Below are 22684 nucleotides of genomic sequence, written 5' to 3'. Positions count from 1 at the left end.
AGTGGTGCCCAGAGGGGAGAAATCAAGGGCAGCCTGTTTCTCAGCTGTTTTCATTGCATAGTGAAGGATGCTTAGCAACAATTTGATAGTCTCTGCTGTTTCCACAAGCTACTCGCACTCTAAAGATTATGTGAGGTTAGAACACTGGAAGACAGAACTCCCAGTGGAGACACTGGTGCCACCTGGGTCCTAATAGCTGCAGGGACCTTGGGTCTACACACTTTAATGTCCTTCTCAACACCATGGCTGCAGGCAGATCTTATCTAATGGATAGTGCTCTGTGGCTCTCAGAGGAATATGTGATTGAGATAAAAAGCCTTACCTTTATATTCCCTGCTGCTCTTGGTTGGAACCCCAGTACCATCTTAATGTTTCCCGCAGTGGTAGGTGGACACTTTCCAAAATAACTAAGACTGCAGAACCTCACTTTTTAATGAACAATGATGATGACTTTGTTACCATTCCAGCTGAGATGTTGCTGCAAGACCGATTGTTGACAGCAAAGCGTGGGATTGTTCTGTGGATGTAGAGTATTTACTAGTTTCAACAACATGGCCTCAAACAGCAGCAGATATTGATATAAATCTCCAGTGTTCTCAATGATATCTATTTGATCATTAGCCTTTTTCAGATTTGACTAATCGTACTGCCAGTAGGCATTGTGTACTTGAAGTGAAGGAACTCTGAGGAATTGTAATGTTTGCTTCTTGTCAATGCTGACTGCACAGCTAAACCACTCCTCTTCACCCACCATAGTGGTTGCGTCCAAAGGACTGCACACCACCACTCTTCTTTCTCAATGTCCCTAACTGCTTCCTTCTTCTCATTCACTCAGATAAATGCGCCCAGGTGCACTACTATCTGCCCTATCGCTGGCAGGTATTGGAGGGAACAGGGGAATGGAAAGATCTTCCATCAATGGAGGAGATTGAGAAAGCCTACTGCGACCCAAACAACACCAGGTAGAGATTTTCTTTAATGCTACCTGGATTTCTAGTTTTGGTTCAAGATTCATTTTTCAAAATGTTCAATTTGCATACTTCTTTAGTATGACATATCCACTTTGTGAGTTGCACATTGAAGCCTGAGCATATTGTGATGGAAGGAGCTCTGACGGTCAGTAATCTTGTATTGTTGGTGATGTGTGGAAGCTACACGAATACTCGGTTCTTGAGATGGGGATTTTCAGAGGAAGTGTTTCATCTAAATTCGTGTTTAAACGGGAGGGCTGATGGTTCTCAGACGCATGAGTAGAAGCTTTCATCTAGCCATGGTACAAAAGCAGGATGAATGGTTGTCAGATGAATGAGCCCGTGGATGGGATGCTTCATCTAGGTAAATCATACACAGTGAATCGTTTGCAGATATGTGATTTCCTAATTAGGCTGCTTCATGTACATTCTTTAGTGCACAGACAGAGTGAAAGGTTAACAAATGTCATAGGTTTGTGCCAATGAATGATGCATCATCTCTTGAAGGGATTGCTCCTAATTATTTTTCAAATGAACAACCAAGATCTCTTCCAGAGCTGTTGGATGGTAGAAGCATGAAAATATATTCTCTGGGTCCCAGTCAATAGGTGCATTAGCTCATCCTACTAGCTTTTTGTAAAATTGATTGGCACTCTCAAATATGAAAAATGATCTCTTAAGGACAAACATCATGAGGGGCATAGTCATACTCATCCCTTTCTTGCATCTCAGTTATTCCAAAGTCACATGCCAATCCTGGAGATGGTAAAACTTTGCTAGCCACCTGGTTCCCATTGTCTGCCTATAAGTGCATACTTAGTGGCTCTGACCAGATCATGCTCTCGTCTGCTTCTGTCTCTGGCTTGAAAATTGTTATTGCTGGCAGCGCTGTCCTACTGCCCCTTGTCTGAGGAGTCATAAAGGCAATGACATAAACACAAACTAAGCATGGCTCTAGGACCCTTCTTTATGTAGTTTACACTCCTTGCCTCTTCCTCAGCGAACAGCAGAAAATAGGCAGCAAACAGAAGGCTGCTGAGGGGAGTAATAGAGTGCTAATGTCAGTTTGGTTGCCCCTTTCATTTTGGGGATTCAAAACCTAAACTTTTATAGTTTCTCTAAAAAGCAAACCTTCAGAGCAACAGAATTCTCACTAAATCTCAGCACCTCTTAATCATGGGAATAGATCACACACAGCACAGTGGGTTAAAAAAAACTTGGTGTAGATGGGTGTTTTGGTCAGATCCTAATAACCATGCCTCTTGAAGGGGTCATCTGGCTTGATTCTCATACCCTCGGGGTTAGTGCTTGTTGGAAATTACCATCTGTTGTGTGTTATTTCCCCATATTTTTGCCTTCACTGTCTTATTTGTGCTGAACCCTTTTTTTGTTGACTTTAGGACTCTGCACACTTTACTTCTGCTGCATAGTAATAACGTGCATGTGCTCTCCCTTTTAAACATGTAAAATCAGCATACACCCAATTGGCACAATGAATTTACTTATAAGTCCCTAGTATATGGTACAATGTGTGCCTAGAGCCTATAAATTAAAGGCTACATGTGTGCTGCAGCACTCATTTTATCACTCACTAGAGTAGCACTGTGTGTGCAGTTTTAAACTCCCATTTTGGCCTGGCAAAATAAACTTTTTGCCAGACCTAAACAGTACTTTTTAATACTTATAACCCACCTCTATGGTAGGCCCTAACAGCTCATAGGGCAGGGTGCATGGAATTTAAAAAGCAAGAAATGTATGTTTCATGTTTTTCATGTCCTGGCAGTGAAAATAACCCAAAGCCATTTTTTACTGTGGCAAGGCTGGCCCCCCATAGATAAATGCTAGTCTATCCTAGGAGGATTGCTCCTGTGCCTGCTAGCCCTTTGTTTCACTAACCAAGCTGGAGCCTAACCCAGGGGGAATGGATGTCATGACCAGAGCTAGTTTTAGAGTCCAACAGAGGAGTGTCCCCCACCCACAGGCTGGCACCGTATATAAGAGTGGCATCCCTAGAACCTGAAACACTCCCGAACTTGAGAATATTCAGAAGAAGGTCTAAAGACAGAAGATTGGACCTGCTTGCTTTGAATCCAACACCCAGAATTGTCTTCAGCTGTCAATTGGCTGGCCTCCTATTTTAGTTACAGGGATACAATAAGCTTCCTGAGGCCTTGCTTGCTTTCCAGTTGACCAGAACCAATTGGACTTGACCTGGTCCCCTCTGCTGGCTTCTGAGGGAGTGAGTCCTGACGTCCAAGTGCTGTCCATAAGGCTAAAGTCAGTGTGTACTTCTCCATGCTTAACTGAAGGTTCCACTGGATCTGATGCAGTGCCCTGCAAAGCTGTGCAGCTTCGATCGGAAGGTTTCATCAGAGAAAACACCGAGCATCACAGAACCCCGCAAATTCGTGCCATGCAGCTCACCACTGAGGACATCACTTGATCCATTGGCTTCACCTGATCCAACGCATAAGCAATGCGGATCGATGCAGAGTCTCACAGAGCTGCAACATGCAACTCCTCGCTGAAGGCTTCACCAGATCCGACTGTGATTGACTCAGAACCCCACAGTGCTGTGCAGCTCCTGACTGAAAGACTGTCCACATCCATAGCAGTGCAAGGCAGAACGATGCAGAGACCCGCAGAATCGTGCCACACTGTCCTTGCATAAAAGTCAGAAGGTAAGACTTCCAGTGGACCTACCCTGGCCCTGTAGCCAGCCCACACTCCATTGTAGTCAGCTAAAACTTGCACCTTTGTCCCAGTCCCATGCAACCAGATACCCCCAGTTCGCACTTCATGGCTTTTGAAACATTTTTTACCTTAAATGTTAAAAGCTCATAACTGTGGTTCTACTGATTAATTGTTTGTTGTTTTGGTATCATATGTATTAAAATACCCTCCATTTTTACTACCTTGGCTTGGGATTCTTCTTTTGTTGTGTTCTCACTTTATAACTTTTTGACTCCTGCATAACTACTTTACACATTGCCTCTAAGTTAAGCCTGACCGCTTGTCTGCCTTAGTATCAGGTGGTTAAGCACAGATTTGTTTAGTGACTTTTGTGGTTCACCCTGACCAGGACTGTGATAATATTAGGAATCGGTTCTCACCCCCTTCAACCAATAATCACATTTATTACAGTGCTCTTAATAAATGCTCTAGGATCCAGAAGCCATGCTCTTGCCCAATGAATAAGCCCTTGAATAGAGAAGTGGAAGTGTTGGCCTCGCCCATGGAACGTTCAGAGGATTGCTTAGATGGCTCTCTGAACGAAGAGAGTGTGAAGCTTTCGGTAGACAGTGAAGCATTCGGATGCATCCCCGATGGGAGAAAATGTAGAAGTTGTCTTGCTGCAGTGTTTTGGTTACTTTGCAATTTAAAAAGTAGAAGAAGTAGAGCCCCTAGATACAGCCACTTCCAATACCTACTTGTGGCATGACAGAGAGTAGCTATCTCTCTTTGGTGCAAGAAGATACGTCTGGGTTTACGCATAATTTAGAGGGTGCTTCTTGTGACTTGATTCTCTTGAGGCATATAGGAAAGTTGCTAGTTTCTTATTTTTTACACTTATGAGATAAAGCAGCAAGGTTATACATGAGTGCACAGCCTGGACCTGTCACTTAGCAGTAGTGAGAGTATTGCCCACCTCAAATGGCCAGCTGCTTAAACGACCATAAATAAAGCATATATACACAAGTATGAGAGGCAACACAAAACTAAATACACTGTATTAATACAGTATGAAAACTGAGTGCTGAGTCCCCACAAAGATTGAAAGATTCAAATGTTCTTTATTCCAAGATGTGGTACAACATATTCGCAGCCAACGCGTTTCGCCCAAACATGGGCTTCTTCAAGGCTGTTAAAAATCATACAAAGATATTGGTTGAAACATTAATATGTACATAAAAAAGCTTCACAAACACGAGTAGTATAAAAAAGGAGAAAAAGAAAGTTTAAGGAAAAACTAAAGAAAGTAAGGGAAGAGCAAGAGACGGCAAAACGCAGAGAAATCAGTAAAAAGTTGGAAAGACCAGTGAAGAAGAGACCAAGAAAAAACTAAAATAGTGCAATATAGGCAAAAGTCTGAAATAACCAAATAACCTGATGATAAGTGAAGAGAGAGAACAAATGAAAAAAAAGAGGAATGACCCCTAAGGAAACCCCAAGTGAGTGTCCAAACATGGAGGCGAGACTACATAAAAAAAGCCAAATGTGTTGACGAAAGGAGTTTAAAAATAACCAGATTGCACCATGTCCACAGAGTTTGAGCTAAGCTAAAAGAGTATTAAGGAATTAAAGGTGGAAGATCTAGGCTAAAATCAGTCGCTTACCAAGGTTTATAGAACGTAGATGCACAGCAAGATATTCACAAATATAACGAAGGTATAAATTCATGGGCGTTGCCATCATCCAGGTAACCGTTCCAACACGACGAGAATCACGGCGCTACGGACCTCCATTGGACTCTACGATATGGGATAATCGAAGTAAGTGTATGGTGGGGGGCACGACTTTGTCGGGCTATGGGATCCTGTATCGTGAGAAGTACCGTCATATTTTTGTGGCTACGTATTTTTTGTAGATCTTCTTCTAGGTCTGTGACACTCTGTGGCATTTTTGCCATACCCTAAAATACTTGGGAATTAGCTATATAAGGGTATATATTCCTTCTTGCCTGTGATTAGCGTATAGTGTTCATAAACGGGAACAATAGAAGCGTCAGTAATGTACGGGCCAGCACCTCTTATTGATGTATCCAACTATTGAGGTTGATACACTCGTTAAACTTGCAGGATTCCTTGAACTTTAACACTGTCTCTTTTCATTATAGTTTACGTAGTACTAAAGTTTGTTTGTGCGATTTGAGAATACGTGGACGCGGTCTACTAGGTTGGCGGGTTTACGGGCAGGGCATTTGTGTGTGCCTTTTTTCTTAAATATTATGTGTGCTGTGATCTGTACCTGCGGCCAGTTACCCACACATATTCTATCATTCATTCACATCGTATTGTGATTCTATTCTTCTAAAAGATTTGATTAGCCAGAGCTTCTTGGGAATTATTTTTGACGCACTACACCAGATGTAAATCCATTGCTCACTGGCTACTTATTTAGCAAGGTGAGTCGACATTACTGTGTTTTCACGCCATGGCGAACTCTGGTCGGTGTTTCCTCACCTTGGAATATTACTTACTCTTGATTACAGACTCAATACTGGGTTAAGTTACCTTCGTTATATTTGTGAATATCTTGCTGTGCATCTACGTTCTATAAACCTTGGTAAGCGACTGATTTTAGCCTAGATCTTCCACCTTTAATTCCTTAATACTCTTTTAGCTTAGCTCAAACTCTGTGGACTTGGTGCAATCTGGTTATTTTTAAACTCCTTTCGTCAACACATTTGGCTTTTTTTATGTAGTCTTGCGTCCATGTTTGGACACTCACTTGGGGTTTCCTTAGGGGTCATTCCTCTTTTTTTTCATTTGTTCTCTCTCTTCACTTATCATCAGGTTATTTGGTTATTTCAGACTTTTGCCTATATTGCACTATTTTAGTTTTTTCTTGGTCTCTTCTTCACTGGTCTTTCCAACTTTTTACTGATTTCTCTGCATTTTGCCGTCTCTTGCTCTTCCCTTACTTTCTTTAGTTTTTCCTTAAATTTTCTTTTTCTCCTTTTTTATACTACTCGTGTTTGTGAAGCTTTTTTATGTACATATTAATGTTACAACCAATATCTTTGTATGATTTTTAACAGCCTTGAAGAAGCCCATGTTTGGGCGAAACGCGTTGGCTGCGAATATGGTTGTACCACATCTTGGAACAAAGAACATTTGAATCTTTCAATCTTTGTGTGGACTCAGCACTCAGTTTTCATACTGTATTAATACAGTGTATTTAGTTTTGTGTTGCCTCTCATACTTGTGTATATATAGTTTCTTATTTTGTTTGACACCGATATTGGGGTCTCAAGTTCCTAGTACCAGTTGGTTATAAATTTGGAAATTTCTTCACAGGTTAGTAACTGCGTTTTGACAAAGTCACGTGTAAGATGGTTGTTCAACATCCGTGCCTTATGGACATGGAGACAGTGATCAACGCTTGTTGAGTCTAGAGGGCTGATGTGTCATAGGGTTTTGTTCATTCTGTGTCGATGGAGAAAGGTGTTGATATCTGAGGGCATAGGTCATTCGTCTTTTCCAGATGTAGGACTTGTATGCCATCAGTGTAATTTAGCTGGCTACGTTGAAGGAACTGATCAGGATCGGTAGAGGTGTGTCAGAACTTAAAATGAGCGCAGAGGTACTCCAGTTTAAGGTACTTCATCATATACTGAGCTCCTCTAATCTCAAAAGTAGAGTCTGCCAGTGGACAGTGTCAAAAGCAGCAGTTGAAGTCCAGATGTTGAAAAGGTTTCACAAGCCAGATGCCTACGGGTGTTATGAAGAAGCCCAACATCTACACCCGGGCCTGCCAAAGAGGTGCTAATACAGGAACCAAACACTCAATGCTCAGAAATACACTCTGATCTTACGTATATCTGGGTTAACCTGCAGATGATCAGCTAACCCTACCCAAAGGAGGCTGTAACCTCTCACAAAGATGTAGTTACCTCTCTGTACTTTGCAATCTCTTGCCTGATGGGTGTTTTTATTCTGTTCCTTCTGCAATAGTTCGGAACATCAGAACATCGATTTTCAGAGCTTGACATCCTCACTGAAGCCAGTTCGGCGGCTCTCCACAGCCTCCTCTGTGGCCAAACCATCGGATTACATCCTCACCACCGAGTGGATCTGGTACTGGAAGAACGAACACGGGCAATGGATCGAATATGGCAAGCATGTGAGTTTACCTGCTGTAAATATGGGGATCACCCTCTCATCCCCAGTTACTCTGAGAAGGGGTCCCAACCAGTGGTGCCACGTCACCAAAGTGATATGGAATGTGAATACATTTGGTTTTACTAATCAAGTGGTGACTATTGGGGAAACTATGGGTGCTACCTACCCTTTTACAGAACATCATATCCAAAACATGAGTTCATCATTGTATTTATACACCTTTATTGAGTGCATGTCCTCTGTCTAAAGGGCCTCTCAAAACCGTGAAATTAGTATAAACAATCAGTGTAAGGGAACTTAAAGTCTTACTGAGCTAAAAACTAGATCTTAAATATTTGATGCGGGTACTGTTTTGTCTGAAAATGCCTCATCAGAAATGTGTGTGTCCGGATAAACCCGGGGTGCACAAGAAATTTAGTCAGAGCGGCTCTTCATACCCGGACTTTCTCTGTGCCGAGACTCACTCAGAGCCGGACTACTTGAAAAATGTCTATCTTGAATAAGCACCGTGTTCTTGTTAATATTCACTGCCCTTCAATGTCATTTTTTTTATAAATGATACACACACTCACATTCTCTCCTATTGAGACCAAAAAGTCACAGCTTTAATAATAACATCTAGTTTTGTTGATCAAAAGTTTGGTTTACCATCTATTTAAAGCAGGTGGTAACTACGTGCATTAATCCACATAGAATTAAACCAGACAGAATTGGGAATGTCAGGTAGAATTCTGCACATTAAAACCGGGTCTGGACAGTAATCCCCCATTTCAAGGGGATTAGCTTGTAATGGCAGGTATTCCATGAACTTAATCTGTCTGGTAATGACAATTTCAGCCACCCGGGATTTCCTCATGGAATTCCTCTATGCCCGAATTATTCCGGACCTATGATATGCAACTTATTAAGCTTTGGACCTGCTGTGATGTCTTACAATTAGATGCTACAAAGCACACTGATTTGTTCATCTGGAATCACTGACAGAATATCGACGTCAAAAATATCGACATCAAAAATATCGGAGCCAAAATATCGATGTCAAGAATATCAAAGTCCTATCTACATTATGGTAAGTACAAAAATATTGGGAAAAAAATATCGTTGTCACAAATATCGTTGTTAAAAATATCGTTTTTTTAATATTAAAAATTTATGTAAAATAAAGTAAATGATACATATATTTAAAATCAACACAGTTAAAAATATGTTTAAAATTATAAGTAATACATATAGGGGCCGATTCCAATCCTGGAAAAAGGCTGTACGAATGGTTGTACGGAGCGTTTTCTCTGTACGACTCGTACCCTGTAAACTTTTCTAACAACCTAGGAAGTACGATTCGTACAGAAAGCCTTTTTCTGTACGAATCGTACAAAAGACCATACGGGTAAAAAAAAAAACGATTCTGATCCGGAACAGCTTGTACGCGACGTCCGGACGTATTTAAGCAGCGGTTTCTGGCCCAGCAAGTACGATTCGCCCCTACAGCACTTTGTACGGCTCTTTTCTTACGGGAGCCAAACACAGCCGGAAAAGCAGAGTCCTACGCGAAGCGCTACGCAACGGAGCCCCGGTACGCGACGTTCATGCCATGAACCCCATCGTACGTGTCATCCCGGTCCTCTTGGCCTACGACCTGGTGCACCAGACCCGACGCACACGCCGCAGAAGGTGGGAACAACACCCAGGGGCCAGGGTGGGGGTGAGGGGCAGGAAACATACCCCATACCCAAAGCCAAACCTATAATATGGAGCCCATACATTACCACCAGGGTCTGGTCACTTGGGGGAGCGTGTCCAGCAACTCCTGCGTACCGCAACAACGGAAGTGGACGTGTACGGTGCGTTGCACACGTACTCCTAGGGCACCAGTAGAACAGCGATACGGACCGTACACACGCAATGAATGCGTGGGTACGGTGCGTTGCACACGTACTCCTACGGCACCAGTAGAACAGCGATACGGACCGTACACACGCAGTGAATGCGTGGGTACAGTGCGTTGCACACGTACTCCTACGGCACCAGTAGAACAGCGATACGGACCGTACACACGCAATGAATGTGTGGGTACGGTGCGTTGCACATGTACTCCTACGGCACCAGTAGAACAGCGATACGGACTGTACACACGCAATGAATGCGTGGGTACGGTGCGTTGCACATGTACCCCGTTACGGCACCAGTACATTTGTGCTACGAGGCGTAAACACGCCAGGAATGTGGGCTTACGGACTGGCCCTGCATGTTACCTTCATATTGGTGTGTGTGTAGGTCCAGGCCAGCAGTGTACTGCACCAAGGGGGTGGGTGGGTGGGTGCAGAGGATTCCCAGCAGTGGCCAGCCATATGGGGGTGGCTGCAGATCAATACCAGCAGTGACCACACATATAGGGATGGGTGCAGAGGACTCCCAGCAGTGGACAGAGATATGGGGGTGGGTGCAGAGGACTCCCAGCAGTGGACAGAGACATGCGGGTGGGTGCAGAGGACTCCCAGCAGTGGACAGAGAAATATGGGAGTGGGTGCATATGACTACCAGCAGTGGCCTGCAATATGAGGGGTGGGTGCAAAGGACTCCCAGCAGTGGACAGAGACATGGGGGTGGGTGCAAAGGACTCCCAGCAGTGGACAGAGACATGGGGGTGGGTGCAGAGGACTCCCAGCAGTGGACAGATATATGGGGGTGGGTGCAGAGGACTCCCAGCAGTGGACAGAGACAGACATGGGGGTGGGTGCATATTACTACCAGCAGTGGCCTGCAATATGAGGGGTGGGTGCAGAGGACTCCCAGCAGTGGACAGAGATATGGGGGTGGGTGCATATGACTACCAGCAGTGCCTGCAATATGAGGGGTGGGTGCAGAGGACTCCCAGCAGTGGACAGATATATGGGGGTGGGTGCATATGACTACCAGCAGTGGCCTGCAATATGAGGGGTGGGTGCAGAGGACTCCCAGCAGTGGACAGAGATATGGGGGTTGTGTACATCATTATCAGATGACCACACCTACATGGTGGTATGGACGCATCCCTAACTTTGGACTATGATTATAGTGCTATAACAACACATCACTGACAGGAGTGTCCCACTCCCAGGAGGATGGATGTGTTTCACACACTGCATGACACACCACACGTGGGTGTGAGGACATATAACACATGCATACCCACCCATGGCGGATGCAGCACAATACACACATTGATATCATGCCACAAGACTGTATAGTCATGTAACTGCCTACAAAACTAAGATAGCCATAGGGAACACACACTGTCACACACATCCCAGGAGTGATAGGAATGTCCAGGTGCTGGTCCAGCCACAAAGATGTTGTCTCTCATGGAAGGAATAGGGTGGAATTCCCCTAGATACAATGCCCACAATTGTGAGCCAGGTACCCAAATACCCTGCATAACAAGTACCCTTTGTGTGGTAGGCCGTGATTACACACATGCATAGTGCTGAAAAGGGGGAATTTGTCCCTGAAGGCATTCCTACATACTCAAAACACAAGTACAGTGACTAGCAAGGATGGCACAGACGATTCAGCAGGAGACATCGGTGAGCAGGCATGGCCATTGTTGAAGGGATCCGTCACCAACAAAGGAAATGTTAACACAGGTCAGCACAACAATAGTGCAACTGTTTTGCAGGGAAGATGTCAGGTGCCACAGAGGAAGGAACACTCCTTGGAACAATGTCTCAAAACAAAATGAACAGACACTACCAATGATTCTTTGCAGACACATTGTGAGGGCACACAGATACCATGGTCCACCTCATGACCATCATACAAAAACATTTCTCAGAACCCTAACACATTACCAGAACACCAACTCCAGGAGCGTCATCACCAACATCAAGTACCTAAAATGCAATAGTGTTGAAAGTAAAACAAAAGGCTTTATTCAGCACAAACCAAAAATTTGAAAAATTAGAATATTTACAAAGGCCAATTGCCAGTCCATATTTCAAGTCCAAGGGTGGACGTAGGGGACCCCGTCTACCCCTAGCTTGCCTGCACAAAGGAACCTCAAGGTTTGTTGACCCGGGGGGGGGCATCATCTGTGGCAGGGCCAGGCACCGCAGGGACAGGAGGGGGAAGGCTAGGTGTGGTGGGTGCAGGGGTGGACATCTCCACCACAGGGGGTGGGGCAGCGCCGAAGGTGGAGGCGAGCTCGGCGCTGCACACTGCTGCTAGGAAGTCCATCCTAACCCCTGCACCTGAGGATTCCCCAGGGTCAACGGAGGGTGTGGTGGGCGAGGGATGGGGTGCAGCACTCTTGGGGGAGGGGGTGGACATGGTGGGGGACTCAACTCCCGTGCCCGGGGACTTCCTCGCCCGCTTGTGGGGTGGTGTCTCAGTGGGGGCGAGGGCCAGCTCACCCATAAAGAGTTGCTTGGGTGAGCGTTTGGCAGGGGAGCCAAGGGGAGTGGTTTTGGAGGGACAGGGTTGTGAGGACTGCGGACTGCGACTGTGGCTGCGTGTATGTCGTCTGTCCCCAGACCCTGTGGGTGTGCCTACATCCCCCTGAGTGTGTGTGCCAGGAGGTGTGCGCTTTGCCTTACTTGGGGGTGTGCTGGCTGTGTCTGGTGGGGTGCGTGCCCGTGACTGTCTGGGTGTGCGTTGGGCAGGCATGGGAGAGGGAAGTGTGGATGGGTCCGGGGTGGGGGGGACGGAGCGCTGTAGGAGAGTAACAGCTGCCGTCAGGGAAGAGTCCATGGACCGCAGAATCCTGCGTTGGTCAGACATCGTTGCTGACATGCCCTCCATGAACGACACCATCTGTGTGAGCAGTTTAGTGTGTCCATGGAGGCAATTCAGCACCGATGCCTGCCCAACCTGCTAATGCCGCAGGATGTCCACAGACTCTTCACTGAGGGCAGCAGGGGTGACAGGGGGTGCGGTGCCTGGGCCGAAGGAGACATGGTGTGCCTCTGCAAGGACAGAAGGGACGGGAGCAACTGGGAGGGCGGAGATGGTAACGGAGGAGGCGGGGACAGATGTGGGGCTGCTGCCAGGTGGTGTTGCAGCCTCCGCCTCCTCGAGGAGGTCAGCGTCGGACCCATCGGCGTCGTAGCTGGTATCGCCTCCAGATAGGTCCTCTGACTGACTCCCCTCGCCCTCCGTGCCACTGGCTCCTTCTGACTCCACAGCACTGGTGGCACTGTTGCTGGGTCCCTCCTCCAGGTCCGTGCAGGTGTCTCCCTCTGTTGCGGAGGATGATGCTGTGGGCAAGGAGAAGAAACCGAAATGCATCAGTCACCTGTATACATCTGACACATGAGCACAAAAACAATTGGTCACAGTGCATATCAGGCAATGCATCATGAGTAACAGCTAGACCACTGTGGAACATGTATATGGAGAATCAGCAACACCATTTAATTGGCTTCTTTGAAAAGATGCCAGCGTGTTCCATGAAAGTGGAAATGTCGTTTGGTGTGCACTTCCTTGGGAGACAGCTTTCATGCAGGCACATCATTGTTCTTAACACAAATCATCAAATTACCACATTTAAAACATGAAGAACTGTTGACAAGTGCTGTGAGTGACAAGGTACAATTTATTTGAGTAACAACTTGAATTATGTCAGTTGTCACATGGCCATCCGTCACCTGATTACACAGTTGGCTACACATATGACCTACTGCCTGTCATCTGGAGTGGCACACATGTCCACACCCTGGACAATGCATAAGCTAATGGGCCTGCAATTGGGTTGTAAAAAAGCATAGCTGTACTGTGGAGACACCCTCATGGCAAGCCAGAATGTACACACAGATGTCAGCACACAAAGTCCAAACTGCGTTGCATCTGAACCACACACAGGTGCCAAAAATGTATGAGCAGGAATCATGTTTTTAAAAAACTGACACAGGCTGCAAAGCACGAACATTAAGCACTGGCCAGCATCACAGGGGCACTGCACGGTGATTCTTTGTACAGCCAATTCTCACACACAGGTCAGACCTGGCAAGGAAAAATCAGGGTTGCCCATGTAGGCATCTCCCGCACAACCACCCATACCTGAGTCAATGTGATTGATACAGATCAAGAAGTGACACCTCTTTTTCAGGGTTACAAAAACTGTGCAGCAAAAATTGCTACATTTACACAACATCACCTCGTGGGGCTGGCAACACATATTTGTGACAAACAACCATCAACAGATTGTTGTGAATAGCCACACAGGCACTGCCTAGTGTGAGTATGCACAAGCAAAATGGTGTATCCCAGTCCAGTGGACACATGTAGCACATATTTGAAAAATACAAACTAGGCCAGGGAACCATGCCACAGAGGCAGACCTATGCTGAACCCACAGAGAATGTGCACAGTGTTGGATGACACACAAGATTAGGAGACCAGGGTGTCTCAGGGGACTGTAGCGGGCACACTGCTCTGTGTTCCTGGAATGAGCTGACTGTACCATGATCAACCGTCATGGCACTATGCATATCTCCCACTCATGCACATCATGTCTGAGGCCACAACATTGGTCATGCATGATGCAAGGGTGTTCAGTTGAAACATCACACTCCTATGTTGAGATTCATCATCATTGGCAACAACTATGGACTCCCAACATAGTGAACAGGTCATGGCACAGGCAAGGTACCAACACAAGTCACAGACCACCCTCCCACATGATGCAGAAAGCAATGTGCACTTAGGTTTACTGGCACCCTAGATGACCATGTGCAAATGTGATTCCACACAGACCAGGGGACACATGTCAAGGAGGGGAAGTGATGAAAAAGAGCAGCAGGTGACATTGGGGAACAGAAAATGCACTGCACATATAAACTCTGGGAGTGTATCCAGGCTACAGAGCACTTCCAAAAGCTGGAGACACATAACACAACATACAGCCATGTACCTACCCCCTCCTTGCTGCAGTCTCTCCTGTAACTGCCTATCGAGGTCAGGGAAGACCACCGCCAGGACACGGGTCATGTGGGGGGTCAGGCATCAGTGGCCGCCATGGGGGCGAGGAGTGTCGAGCCCCAGCTGGACCCGGGCGATCTGCCGGGTCCAGCACCGGATGTCCTGCCACCTTTTGCGGACCTGTGGCAGCTGCCGACTACGCTCCCCCGCAGTTGTCACGGCCCTGACGATGTTCCGCCAGATCTCACCCTTCTCGTAGGCAGTTACCTGTCAGGATGACAAAGTGACACAACATCAATACACCTGCTCCATGTCCCAGAGACACACATTTGAACATCTTTGAAATGTTGAACAGGGCATAGGATGCAGACAGGAATTGCATCATACACAACAAGAAATTGGCCTGTGTGCAAGCCCCAATGCACTACATGGCATTGAAATTCAACAGGTGGCATGAAGGGTGCGACACACTCACTGATCATGGCACATACTGTGCAGCACATGCAACAGCAGGCTGATGGCCAGCACGTGCCAAGCAGTCACATGTTCCACTCCACTGACGCACCCTCAGCAGACTAGACAGACACACCCAGGCACAGATCACTCGCCTGTCATTGACAACAGCGGATACAACCCTCACTCTGCCTATGTGCCACTTGCCAGTGGGGTGTCACAGGTGTCGTGCTAGCTCTGCAAGTCAGACACACAGCACAGCTTACTTGTCACATCAGCTGGGTAGATCTGTTGCCTCCTCCATGCAGCTGTGGTGCAACACTTCACATAGACACTCACCCACATGTCAAGGAACATTCACACACATCAATGTACATGAGGTCGTACACATCATTTGGACACTCTCACCACAGGTCCACTCAACTCATACATATATGTGGGTACAGTCACCTGTCACACCGGGGGGACCACTGAATCACCTCAGGACAATAGGAAAAAAAGCCACCAAGGATTTGCCAGGCTGAATGTGTCATGCACTATGCAGTGAAAGTCACAGTAAGCACAATGCAAGTGAGGAGTGCACACAGGAACTGCATCATGCTATGCATGAGAAACATCAGCATGTCCGTCCCCCCCCTGGGACCCACTCTAAACATCATTGCATGTCTGTCACACCTGGACACAATATTGACAGTCACACAACTGGTGCATAGGCAAAGGTAGTGGAATCAGCACTCACCTGCTCCCCTGGTCTCCCATACAGCTTGGTGTACTGTGGGAGGAGGCAGTCCAGCAAGGCCTCATTCTCCTCCATGGTGAATGGCTGGGCCCTCACCACAGTAGGTGACATGGTCCAGAGGAAGCAGAGACAGCAGCAGTGTGGTCGACTCGAAAGTTGTGCAGGCAAGTGCCCTCTCATTGGTTCTGGCTGCCTTATATCTGTCTTGCAGAGGGGCATTCATTTAGAGGAGTACATAGTGATTGGTCAGACTCATTAGCATCGTACGTTTACTCCCTTTAAACATACACCAATGACACACATTCGCATCGTTCAAATTTTGAGCATCATGTCAAGTCAACACTCACTTTGCAACATTGTATTTTGTGGCCAACTGACTGTTCCAGGACACCTGATCGACAAATTTCAACTGAAAACTCTGCATCCATGACAACCAGCATGCATTTAGGGCCTAATACTTGTCCCTTATGTGTCCCCTATGTAATTTTGAAATCCACACACAGGTACGGTGCGTTTCACACGTACCCCTACAGCACAAGTCCAATGGTGAAACGAAGCGTACACACGCAATGATTGCGGGTGTACGGTGCGTTTCGCATGTACCCCTACGGCACAAGTCCAATGGTGAAACGAAGATTACACATGCAATGATTGCGGGTGTACGGTGCGTTTCACACGTACCCCTACGGCACAAGTCCAATGGTGAAAGGAAGCGTACACACGCAATGATTGCGGGTGTACGGTGCGTTTCACACGTACCCCTACGGCACAAGTCCAATGGTGAAACGAAGCGTACACACGCAATGTTTGCGGGTGTACGGTGCGTTTCACATGTACCCCTACGGCACTAGTTGTAGGGTGCGTTTCACACGTACCCCTACGGCACTAGTTGTACAGTGAGTTTCACACGTACCCCTACGGCACTAGTTGTACGGTGCGTTTCACACGTACAGGTATGCACTAGTTGTACAGTGCGTTTCACACGTACAGGTATGCACTAGTTGTACGGTGCATTTCACACGTACCCCTATGGCACTAGTTGTACGGTGCATTTCACACGTACAGGTACGCACTAGTTGTACGGTACGTTTCACACTTACCCCTACGGCTCTAGTTGTACGGTGCGTTTCACACGTACAGGTACGCACTAGTTGTACAGTGCGTTTCACACGTACAGGTACGCACTAGTTGTACGGTGTGTTTCACAGGTCCCCCTACGGCACTAGTTGTACGGTGCGTTTCACACATACAGGTTTGCACTAGTTGTACGGTGTGTTTCACACGTACCCCTACGGCACTAGTTGTACGGTGCATTTCACACGTACAGGTACGCAATAGTTGTACAGTGCGTTTCAAACGTACAGGTACACACTAGTTGTACGGTGCGTTTCACACGTACCCCTACGGCACTAGTTGTATGATGCGACTCACACATACCCCTACGGCACTAGTTGTACGGTGCGTTTCACACATACAGGTACGCACTAGTTGTACGGTGCGTTTCACACGTACCCGTACGGCACTAGTTGTACGGTGCGTTTCACACGTACAGGTACTCACTAGTTGTACAGCACGTTTCACACGTACAGGTACGCACTAGCTGTACGGTGCGTTTCACACATACAGGTACGCACTAGTTGTACAGTGCGTTTCACACATACCCCTATGGCACTAGTTGTACGGTGCGTTTCACACATACAGGTACGCACTATTTGTACAGTGCGTTTCACACGTACAGGTACGCACTAGTTGTACGGTGCGTTTCACATGTACCCCTACGGCACTAGTTGTATGGTGCGTTTCACACGTACAGGTACGCACTAGTTGTACAGTGCGTTTCACACGTACAGGTACGCACTAGTTGTATGGTACGTTTCACACTTACCCCAACGGCTCTAGTTGTACGGTGCGTTTCACACGTACAGGTACGCACTAGTTGTACAGTGCGTTTCACACGTACAGGTATGCACTAGTTGTATGGTGCGTTTCACACATACCCCTACGGCACTAGTTGTACGGTGCGTTTCACATGTACAGGTACACACTAGTTGTACGGTGTGTTTCACACGTACCCCTACGGCACTAGATGGTAATACAGGCGTACACATGCCAGGAATGGAGGGCTACGAGTCGCACAAGGATGTCCATCAAGTATTTGTCATTGCATACTTTCATGTGCAGGCCCTAGGTGTGGCAGCCAGTGATATTGAACAGGTCATCTCATCTAGTTGCACAATTGATGTGTGATGACCTGTGGACACAAGTCATGTGTGATGGGGCACTATGTGGCACACATCACCTTGACACTTGCCACATGTGTGTCTGTAGTCCAACTGTGTCATGCACAGCAGCAGTGGGATGGCACAGTCATCAACACCCGCACCTGTCTCCTGATGCCAGGGACAGGGAAACTCTACCAACTGACATGTCACAATCAGCGTGCCCCTTTGTGACTATATCAGGTGTGTGTCATGTGTTCCCATGAGCTTGCTGTCAGTGTTCCGTCAACTGCATCTGCTGTTGGTGCATCCAACATGGGTCTGTGTGGAGATGGCCATGGCACACATCTACGCACACCATGCCACATGTGGATTCCCACGGCTGTAGGGTCTGTGTGCATTGGACATCATATTTTCCCAGGCATACATGTCTGCGTCGTCTCAATGGCTGTGTTTTTCTGTTGTCACGTGTACCCCTTCATCGCAATGTGTTTGATATGTACATTTGACATTCCATGTGACCTGTGCATGTGCCTTGCAGACAGCTGTCTGGATGAGATGACATCCTTCCAATGCAGCTATGTGGATGTGTGTCACTCTCAGCTCATTACAGGGCATGTCATGTAGACTTGACAATCAGGTGTATCTGGCTTTTCGTAGGAGTGCCAGCAAGCTGGCATCTGTGTCCTGGATGTATTGCACACACCCGACTCCATAGTAGTAGCAGTGTAGCATGTGCTATGTTCAGTGACATTGATGTTGGCCGACTCTCAATCTTCATTCTTCCAAACAATGTCTTGCAGGGCACCGCCTGTCCCAAGAACAATGCCAGACTTGGCTGCAATGAGGGAATGTGCCTGCATACGCCGTTACAGATTCACTCGTCAGTTGATTGAGGACTTGACAAACAAGCTGGCACCACACCTCCAACCGTGACACAGGTATCCTACTGCGCTGACCCCAAGATGAAGGTGATGGCAGCCCTACATTTTTTTGCCACAGGTAAGTTTCAATTGACCATAGCTGATGTTGGTGGGATGTCACAGACAATGTTCAGCCGTCTCCTGCGTGATGTTTTGGCAGCCTTGTTGGAGCACCTTGATGAATTCATCAAATTTCCTACTCCTGAGGAGTTGACAGATGTCAAGGGTGATTTCTATGCCCTGTGTGGGATGCCCCATGTAATTGGGTCCATTGATGGGACACATGTGGCTTTGGTACCACCACAGGCACAGGAGCAAGCCTATCGCAACAGAAAACATTACCACTCAATAAATGCCCTTGTGGTGTGTCTTGCTAACATGCTGATTTCCCATGTCTGTGCACGTTTTCCAGAATCAGCACACGATGCCTACATCATGAGGCGTAGCATGGTGCCACAAATGGTGCTGCGGCTGCACAACGAACGAGCATGTCTTGTTGGTGGGTATACTCTGTTTGTCCTGTGTGTTGCGGTATCTTTGGCTCTTACGGCATCTCCTGACCCACTTATTTACATGATGTTTCCATGTAGGGGACTCTGGATATCCCAACATGCCATGGCTGCTGACACCTCTCCACAACCCAAGAACAGCTGCAGATCACCGGTACAACAATGCACACGGGCAGACCAGGCGAGTGATTGAGAGGACGTTTGGCCTCCTGAAGAGCCGATTCCGGTGCCTTGACAAGAAAGGCGGGTCCCTCCCATATGCACAGGAGAAGGTCTGCCAAATCTTCCTCATGTGCTGCATGCTGCACAACATGCCAGTTCAGAACGCAGTGCCACTCATCCTGGATTCGGATGAGCAGGAACATCCACCCGTGGAGGATCAAGGGCTTGGTCACGAGGCTAGTGATGAGGAGGAGGAGGATGATATCCGGAGTCAGCTCATATGGAACTTCTTCTCATAATGGGGAGTCACTGGGTATGAGTGTGCAAGCTTGTAGCATTGAGTGGCATGTGTTGCAATGTGTGTGTCCAGCTGACTGAATGCAAACTGACTTTGATGTGTGTTCTGATGTGTCACTCGAGTGATGATGTCATGCCACACAGTTTCGCGGAGAGACTTTCTTTGAAATTTGCATGTGTCCAACATTGTTCATGTTTTGTAAATGACCATGTATGTGGGGAGATTTGTTTTAGGTGACTTCTTGTGTGTCTGTCATTCCCAGGTTTTTGTGCCTGTTGTCTGCTCGTGTCATCGTTGTCCTGCTATTCCTCATGAGGATTGCAACGTGTGCAGAATCAGCGTTCCATGCACGGACATGTGGAAATGTCAGTTTTGGGTAAGGATTGCAGCAAGGCTTTTTGTTGGTGGTACGGGTTGGGAATGTGTGGGGACTGCTCCTGTGCATGTTGTGGTACCATGCATACATGTCTTCTCACCATGGAGCATATCACATGTAGCATCACTCCCATGACATGATAGTCACCCTTCTTGTCAGTCATCTGTAGTGGAGTGTGGAGTCTGATTAAGACATCAATGTGTGTAAACCTTGCCTCTGAAACATTGCGGATGGTACAGGTGGACATAGTGTGGGACATCACAACAACAGGCTCTATGGGGAATTGCAGCCTCTCCGTGTGCAGCAGAATGTGTTTGGCTCATCCCCCTAACTTGTGTGCCAGTTCATTGGGATTTACATCATCCGTGTTGTGAAGGGGGGGTCCAGCGTATGTCCCACATGTTATGTCAACTGACCTGTGAGTCTGTTCATATGGATGCATTTCCCTTTGTGTGAATTTGTGGAATAAAGGTGTTCAGCACAATCCAAAGTGCCTCATCTCTGTCACTGCAGATCGCTTGCCAGTTGTCATCTATGGCATAATTGTCAAAGATTGAGCATATGGGTGTATGTGTAGTTTGGCTACATGCATGCAGTTCTTCATGGCTAATAATATCTATTGGTCATGAAGTACCTGGTTGTGTATGTATTTGTGCAGGTTGATCCCCACAACGGGACGTGAAAGCCTGCTGATGGTGTGTCTCCTGTGCGCAGCTCCGCATTTTGTTGCCTGATCCTGTGGCCGTCATTTTTGGTGATTGTTCATACATTTCCTCGGAGTGACCCATGAGTAACCTGACACTCCTTCCTTTACATACACTTGTTGCACTGTGACTTTATGACCTCCTTGTCTTTGTGTGCTACTTTTTGCATAGTTTCTCACCCCTTCCACCTGCTGCTGCCTCACCTGCGGCACCGCCCCACCGAGTGCCCTGATTCTGCAACCCACATGCCTCCAAAATGCACCTCCCTTCCCCCTCCATCCATTCTAAATGCAGCCAGCAGCTTGTCTGTGCCACTGTTGCGCCAACGCCGTGCCAAAGGCAGGACCGTCTGCGCCTGCAACGTGCACAGTGCACGACCCTCTGGTCTTTGCATGACCCACGTCACACAACAGGCTCATGCTGCAGCCCCCCTCCAAGCAATGTACTCCAGACAATCAACCGCCTGCTATCAGGCAACCCCTAAGCGCACACGACACCTTCACATGCTGAGTGTGCAACTCCAACTGCCTACACAGCGCTGCCCCGCCTACCAGACCCTGTCAGAACAACCGGGTCATGTGCCTCCTACTCCACACCCGCTCCGTCCACCAGCACCCCATTGGACTCTGTTACCTCCTCAACACAACAGACCCACACATCACCTTCATGACAGTAACCTGGACAAAAGCATCCTCAGCACGCAACTTCCTCATTGCCATCTCAGACGCTTTCTACTCAGGCCTTTTACTCGGATGGCCACTTTATGATTTGGCTGTATCTAGATGTGGTATTTGAACGTATGATTACTATCCAGTTTCAACAGGTATTTATTTTGACTTCATGGGTCTCATGATTGATCGTGCCTCATGTGTGACGCAACGACTAATATTGAGTCATTTGTATTGTTGTAGGTTTGCAGTTCTTCAAATAATTAAGGTACAGATAATTCTCTTATAACTGTTAGTAGTATGAGACTCACACGGGTTGGTGAGTAGTTTTCTTAGAGGTATTGTTTCACTGATATCACCACTGTTTTGTGCTCCTCAAAAGTATGCTGTTTAGGACTTATGTCCTACACTGTTATTTCTACACTATGTTTTAACTCTGACTTATAATTTTGCCTGTTTTTCGAACTGTTTATTTTTTTGCTCTCAGTTATAGGAACTATGTGTTATTTTTTCTGTGTATTTTTTGCCGCCATCTTTCTATACATTTGTTATTTGTGTCACTTCCAGCCCTGAGGAAGTCGTATGGGTTAATCCCCTCCAAACGACGAAACGCGTTGGGGAGTGGAAGAATTTCGTTAATAAATTGAGAAGAACGGAAGCTTTGCGCTGCATCTGATTTATTGAATTACTCATTTATTTTAAAGCGTGTGCATCAACTCTATTTTTTGCCATCTCAGACGGATACAAGTTCACCCGCAGGGATGCCACCAACAATCACGGAGGATGAATTGCAATTTATTCACAGGTACACCCTCAGAGTTACAAATCCGGATTCGCACAAACCCCCTGGCAACCCTTAGAGTAACACTCATCTACAGATCTCCAGGTCTACATCCACAATTCCGCTAAGCCATCAACACATA

The 22684-nt window shown here is 46.9% G+C and overlaps 1 protein-coding gene across 1 annotated transcript in view; it reads left to right on the top strand.

Moving 5' to 3' along the window:
- The window catches only part of LOC146854285 (protein mono-ADP-ribosyltransferase PARP12-like), a 307738-nt gene that overhangs the window by 135740 nt on the left and 149314 nt on the right, over window positions 1–22684 (top strand). The window contains exons 5-6 of the mRNA XM_085652066.1: window positions 836–962; window positions 7649–7817. Coding sequence (XP_085508192.1) covers window positions 836–962; window positions 7649–7817 — 296 coding nt within the window. The remainder of the gene's footprint in view (window positions 1–835; window positions 963–7648; window positions 7818–22684) is intronic.

Source organism: Triturus cristatus, chromosome 4_1 (genome assembly GCF_964204655.1).
Source record: "Triturus cristatus chromosome 4_1, aTriCri1.1, whole genome shotgun sequence".
Lineage (NCBI taxonomy): Eukaryota > Metazoa > Chordata > Amphibia > Caudata > Salamandridae > Triturus > Triturus cristatus.
Note: the sequence above shows the minus strand (reverse complement) of the source record. Positions and strands in the feature narration are given on the sequence as shown.